General features: G+C 35.4%; 1 protein-coding gene across 1 annotated transcript; it reads right to left on the reverse strand.

The window, feature by feature from the left end:
• Nucleotides 1-204: 204 nt before the first annotated feature.
• LOC109192477 (NADP-dependent malic enzyme, chloroplastic-like) lies at nucleotides 205-5,007 on the reverse strand. Its single transcript, XM_019343133.1, has 19 exons — nucleotides 4,738-5,007; nucleotides 4,316-4,596; nucleotides 3,709-3,829; nucleotides 3,545-3,619; nucleotides 3,288-3,439; nucleotides 3,103-3,208; nucleotides 2,884-2,949; nucleotides 2,597-2,692; nucleotides 2,420-2,491; nucleotides 2,259-2,342; nucleotides 2,038-2,136; nucleotides 1,907-1,954; nucleotides 1,750-1,803; nucleotides 1,559-1,657; nucleotides 1,393-1,482; nucleotides 1,228-1,305; nucleotides 974-1,139; nucleotides 683-811; nucleotides 205-594 (listed from the first exon to the last, which is right to left on the reverse strand). The coding sequence occupies exons 1-19, from the start codon at nucleotides 4,765-4,767 to the stop codon at nucleotides 506-508; spliced, it is 1,935 nt and encodes a 644-aa protein (XP_019198678.1). The 5' UTR covers nucleotides 4,768-5,007; the 3' UTR covers nucleotides 205-505.
• Nucleotides 5,008-7,227: the final 2,220 nt, after the last annotated feature.

The following is a 7,227-nucleotide window of genomic DNA, read 5'->3' on the forward strand; positions in this document are numbered from 1 at the left end:
TAACTTAATAGACAGAGCCAAGTACCAGTGCATATAAGAAATCTGTCAACTTTGGGCATAATCCTCACACTGCCACCATCGATATTCAAACATTGATCTCTTCTTTCAAATACTACCTACTGAACCAGTGAGCTAAGCCCATACGGGCAAAATTTCATGTTTTTATTTGGGAGCTGAGAATCCATGTTTTTGATAGGTGGAGGATGAAAATAATCATTCATAAATGTATACATTTGAAACTTGCAGAACTTCACTTGAGATTCAACAATCCTTCTAATTTCTTTAAGCTACATATGTTTTCAAGTAGTAAAAAACTTTCTTATTTTTTTAACATCATCAGTTCATCACTAGCACACAACATTTCTGCAATCTAACCTTAAACCTGCTCCTAAAAACACCCTCAACTTCAATAATTAAAACCACATATTCAAAATGTAAAAAGAAGAAAAAAATAAAATAAAGACTTAACTATCTAAATCTTAAAAAGAGTAAATCTTCCAACCGCTTAGCGATAGCTACGGTAAGTAGGGCTGTACATGCAGCTCTCGGCATAAGCAACCAGGTTTTCGGGTTGTGGTAGACGAGTGGCCAAACCTTTAAAACCAACAAAGAAATCACGTCGTTTAGGTACTACTAGCGTATGGATTTGTACTAAAATATTAGAACGGGATTGTTAACTTACCGAGTTCATATGCTTTGGCGGCTACTCTGGCGGCAATATGGGCCGAGATTTTTCTGATGTTCGAAAACGGAGGGTATATGAGTCCTTTATCGAAGTTCTCTTGCGTAACCTCGGCAGCTAGAGCTTCCGCTGTTCCCGATAGAAAAAAGACAGAAAGGGATAAAACTTTAGAATCAAAATTCAGGCCAAAGGCTTTGTGGGTTTTCATATATCCAGCACGAAAAACAATTTTCTCGTCCGTAAAGGAAATGTCGAGCTTTAGCTCACAAATAAAGAAAACCAGCAACTTACAGGCCGCAAGAAGCATGTCATCGTGGACACGGATTGCACCCGAAATTATGAGTCCTAAACCAAACCCGGGGAAGATATATGCATTGTTTGCCTGCCCGGACAAAAGGGTCCTCCCCTTGTATTCGAAAGGGGGGAATGGGCTTCCACTGGCAAATATAGCTCGGCCCTGAAGAAAAATAAGGCGTGGGACTATGATCAAACATGTTTAAAACGAATGCCCGAGTTAACAAAATGAACGGATATTCAAAAACTACCTCACTCCAGGTATACGCCTCTTCCGCGGTACACTCCGACTGCGATGTTGGGTTCGAGAGAGCAAGAACGATAGGTTTCTGCAACAATCTCAATTCATTATTTCTAGGTGAACGAAACCCTGAAAAGAAAGCGAAGAAACGGTAAAAGAGGAGAAGAATGAAAACCTCGTTGAAGGAAGCCATAGCTCCAATAACATCTTTCGTGAACGTTCTTCCAGCTCCAGAAGATCCAATCAAGACCGTAGGCTTGATAGCCTGACAAAACAACAAAAACTCATTATTATTGTTATTTTACACGAGACATCACAAGAATTCAAGAAAGAATCCTTACCTTCACTGCATCCACAAGATCCTTTACGGGCTCGTGTTCGTGGGCCCACGGCCTTTTAAAGTGCTGAAGTGATTCCACCCGGGACTTAACAATCAGCCCCTACAGGGAAATTGAAGTACGGGATTCAACATCGGGAAGGATAAAGAAATACTCGAAGAGAAACAAAGATCTGGAATGGTAAATTTGCATACTTTGGAGTCCACCAGCCAAATTTTCTTCCGAGTTTCTTCCAATGGGGCTCCCGTCTGGATAAAATAAGTCACGCATAAAATTAATTACAAATTTATCAATTTGCCAGTAGCTATTTGGAACAACCCGAACGGACAGATATTGTCATAAAGTTCCAACCTGTTTTGACATCTCGAGCGCAATGAGTTCAGCAATGCCAGTGCCCGCCTAATCATAGAACCAAGCAAAGAAATTAAAGACGAGACTTTAAGTTTATCCTAAAACCGACTAACCATGGCTAAGAAAAATACCTCTCCGGCCCCAAGGAATAAAAATGTTTGCTCAGCCAACGTGCCCCCAACTTTCTTTAGCGCTGCTATAAGCCCCGCAAGAACCACAGATGCTGTCCCCTGGAACATAATCACAAGGAGATTGGCGTTATAGAATGCACTTATACCGCACCATTTTCAAGTAGGGCCCACACACACACACACACAACCGAGGAGTTAAGAAGGAAAAGGCATCCAATCACCTGTATATCATCATTGAAAACAAGGTGACTAGGGCCATACTTTGCGAGAAGATCAAAAGCATTATGATTCGCGAAGTCTTCAAACTACAGAACGACAAAAAAATTAGTACCAAGTAAATGGAATATTAACATATCCGCAATTAAGAGCAAAATAATCAAACCTGAATAAGCACTTTCTCCCCATACATCTGCTTAACAGCAGTCATAAATTCGTCGAAAAGTTCAGCATATTCCTAGTGAGGGGTACATAAACACTATGTCTCAGCACGTGGACAAAAGATAACACTTTGGAATATATAGATGTATAAACAAAGACTACTAGAAATCAAGTTATTTACCTGTCCAGTTGCTCTCCTTTGTCTGAGCCCGATGTAAAATTCATCGTTTAACAACTTCTCATTGTTTGTCCCCACATCAATGGTTACGGGCAAGCACTGAAAAGAAAAGCAAATACATTATAAGCTGCCATAAAACGGGAATAATCAACTTAATAGAAAACTTTTCAAAAAAAAAAAAAAAAAAACTTGAATAGAAAAAGGGAATAAATGACATAAATCGAAAAGCTCGTATGAAGTAAAACTTATAAGAACTTATAAACAGATATATTAGCAATACAAAAACTTACAGCAGAAGGGCGAATGCCTCCAAGAGCAGTATACAATGAGAGCTTTCCTACAGGTATCCCCATGCCCTGGTAAAAATATTATTTCTACAATCTATTAATTTCAGCATTTAAAAAAAAAATTAAAAAAATCACGTCTACTAAGCAGATATATATTAAAGGAGTCTCGCTCCAGATAACAAAAAAAGAGTCAGTTCCAAGAACCGAACAAAGTTAATGTACCTGGCAACCAAGGTCACCGAGACCCAAAATTCTTTCCCCGTCAGTGACAACAATGACCTGAATTTTTTTCTCGGGCCAATTCTTCATCACTTCAAGAATTCTTCCCCTGGAGAATGCTTCCAAAAATCAGTTCTTTGCCACTATAACTTGAGGAACTAAATAGACCGTAAAGTCGTGAAAATTACCTCTCTCTCAAACTGATGAAAAGACCCTGAGGACGCCTGAAGATGCTTCCATATTTTTGGCATGCTTCACCCACAGTCGGAGTATAGACAATTGGAAGAAGCTCCTCAACATTGTCAATCAGAAGCTTGTAAAAAAGCTTTTCGTTCATCTCCTGAAAACAGAGAAAAAGTAAGATAGAGGGCAAAGGGAGAATAGATACAAACATTTTCAATACTGTACTAATAAGGAACTTAGAAACAAAACTCCAAAGTGTTACCTGGAGATCCATCATGGCCATGTACTTCTGCAATGGTAGATCATATTGACGGAGATTGTGCATCATTTTTTTCACCTGCAAAAAGGACAAAACAATTCTTGAATAATTCTCAATACCTATTTTCTGCCAATATTTATGCAGTACAGAAATATGCTATAGATCACCTGAAGCTCATGATTGACAACCACGGGAGGAAGAAGACCACGTAAGTAGTGGGCATCCCTTTCCTTCTGATTAAAGGCAAGACCTTTATTGTAGTGCGGATCACGCAACAATGTGTATCCACTGCATCAAAATGAAAACTTTATTATCTCATAACGATCAAGAACACACAGCTAAGAGGCATTTCTTTCAGGCTAGGGGAGTAAACTGGCAAACAGCTTTGCTAACATAGAACTGCATCTTTAAAACTGAGCAGAAAAGGAGTAATCATATCAGATGCTACTCCATATATATAAGTATAACATTCGATTCGAATAAAGAAGACACAGCAGAATATTTTTCTCAAATCACAAAGCATAACCAGATAACCAAGCCCTAAGAGAAGTCCAGATATTGTACATACATCACTTAAAAGTTTCAGATCAGATAGAGGGAACAAGAAAATTTCCAAGAATCTAATCAGCAGATCAGTTTATTAAAATACCCCTAATATGGAATCGCATATAATTTAGTAAGAACCCTTCAAAATTGAAATGAACTGAAATCAAAAGGACAAACTAGAAAACAACAAAACCTCGTAAAAAGACTAGATCTTTTTACCAATTTTACCTCGCAACAGAGACAGTCCAAGGGGTAATCACTTGATCCTCGGTGGCAGTATCCTCGCCGTAGAAATCCCCAACTCCGCCGGCGACGGTGGATTTGGCCTCCTTCTCCACAACGGGAACTGACTCCGTCACCTCCTTCAGAGCACTCTCCATCACGATGCTCGCATTCCGGTCTCCGGGTCTGCCGTTGGAGCTGACGGCGGCTACAACCTTCGGAGCTGAAAACCTCCGCTGCGACTGTGACTGAGTCAAGCATTTCGAAACCCCAGACAGGGAGTTGTTCTGCAAAAAACACAACCCACAAAATCAAGAAATCACGCGAAACCCAGACCAAAAATCCAAACTTTCCCACAAAGCAATCCAATTTTTGGAAATGGGTGTTCTCAAAACTGAAGCATATGAAACGGGGTCGATCAGGAATACCATAAAAGCGGTCCCGCTTAAGGAAATCATGTTTATCTTTAGCAGAAGACGAAGAAGGCCGAGTGTTTCACCGAGAAATAGAGGAAAAAGAGAAGCGAAGGAAGAAAGGAAAAGAGGGGCTATGCTCCTTTAATGTGTGTGTATATACCTCTCTCTCTCTCCTCTCTCCTCTCTCTCCTCTCTCCCCTACTCTTTCTCTCTCCCTCTCGCCTACTCTTCCTCTCTCTTTCCTACCGGTCTCCCTTTTAGTACTGCTTATGTCTCTGAACTGGCATGGAACTGTAATTGCTTCTGCTGATTATTTTATACTACTATAAAACTAGGGGATAGTTTGGTACTTTTGTACAACTTACATTTTTGCTTTTGCATTAAAATATTTTAAATCAATGACTAAACTTTTTAAAATAAAATAAACTAAGAACATCCTCAATAGTAAAGTATTTTAGATGTTTTTGCCGCGTCAATAAAGAAAGAGAAAATAGGATGAAGGAGAAAAAAAAAAAAAAAAAAAAAAAACCCCAAGAGTAAACACGCCAAGATGGCGCGTGCGGGCACTGGGCAGTGCCCTTCACACGGATTTTCCGCGTCTCTTCCCTATTCCACTCTGAGCGATGGTCCCCACAAAGATCTTGAACTTGCAAGAGTAAAATGCCCAAAACAATCACCCTCTGCATTTGTTCAAAAATAATACATGATTTTTTCTTTCTCAAAAATCGTGAAAAAATTATTGATATAGATGCTATAACAATTAAATAATCAAAAGTATATTGTAATTAACTTCATAAATGAGTTATTATTAATATGACTAGTATTTTTTTATGCGCGATGTGCAAAAATTAGGTGTCCAATATTAATACATTATATTAAAATTTTAAATTTATTTAAATTTTAAATATTTAAATTATTCTAAATAATAATAATAATAATAATAATAATAATGTAAATCATTTTTATAAATTTGATATTTATATTTTATATAATAATTAACATATACCTCAAATATATAATGTTTATATATTATTATTAATGAAGAAGATAAGGAAATATATGGTGAATGCATGTGCATGGTAATAATAGTGGAAAAGATAACGAAAGTTATAACGGTAAAGGTATGTTTGTCCAAAATATTTTAATGTACAACCTTTATAACATAATGTACAAAAAAATTAAAGGAAAAAAACGGACATAAATCAAGGGTATAATTTTCATTCACATTTATTATGTTTTTAGATAAAATAGAATTTAGACCATTACCACGCGAATAGAATCATCATGCAGTTGTATTATCATTTCATTTAAGAGTTATTCCAAGATATTGGATTTGTTATGGAAACATTTCATTAATGATAACATGATAAGTACTCTATATAAACTATTGGACCAAAAAAATAAAAAATCATTGAAGGAAGTGTGCAAGTAAAGAGTAGAGGAAAGAGATGGGGTTGAGAAGAAAGGTAGAGTAGAAGAAAAATCAAACATGTTTAGTTTATCATGTTTTTAGAATGATGTTTAAAAAAAAATGTTTTTAGAATGATTTTTTTTTTTAATTTGAAAAACATTCATTTTTTGATATTTTGGAATATATTAAATTAAAAATTAAAATCTAATAAAATTATGACATATTATTTTAGTAAGGATTTTATATAAAGTTATAAATGAATGTTAAATTATAAATGTTAATCTATTAACATAAACTAGTATTTGTCCCGTGCGATGCACGAAAAATATGTTATAAAAATATAACCTATATGAGGTTTATTCATATATAAAATTTTTGTTATTTAATACTCCGTAATTATTATGTGTGAATTCCTATGATAAAATTATGAACATAAATATATTTACAATTAAAATAATATTTAAGGTGGGTGATTACTACAAATCTTAAACTATATTAAAAATTTAGTACATACTATTTAATATTACAAATTTTTAAGAACTTAGTAAACTACAATAGTAATTGAATTACAATTTTAGAGTCACCACGGATCAAAACTTTTAGACCTTTGAGATTTCTAACTCTAGATGTAGCAACATATAATTGACCTTTAAAGACCAAAATCACAATCTTAGTTCCAACATTGATTTTTTCTTCCAAATACTATCGAATTAAGTGTGTAATCAATAAAAGATGAGAACTAATAATTCGAAAATATAATCTTAATGTTACTAAGCCTACTTCACGTCAATTAAGTTGGAGAGTGTTGTTGGATAGTATCCGATAAATCCACGAATAACGCATCTTTGTCTCCGTAGTCCTCAATACGCACATCAACAATCTTAAATATTAGGCCGCCTAGCTATGCCATATATTAATTTCAAACTTATGAACTTTAGGGTTGCATGCAATAAAAAGTATATTTTAAATATACTAAGGGTACATTATATATGTATGTAAGGTACTTTCAATATAAAAATAATGTATTTTTAATATATTAAAAATGTATTTGATATTCATGATCCATACAATTATGTGGATCATCGTTCACA

Source organism: Ipomoea nil, unplaced genomic scaffold, assembly GCF_001879475.1.
Source record: "Ipomoea nil cultivar Tokyo-kokei standard unplaced genomic scaffold, Asagao_1.1 scaffold1770, whole genome shotgun sequence".
Classification (NCBI taxonomy): domain Eukaryota; kingdom Viridiplantae; phylum Streptophyta; class Magnoliopsida; order Solanales; family Convolvulaceae; genus Ipomoea; species Ipomoea nil.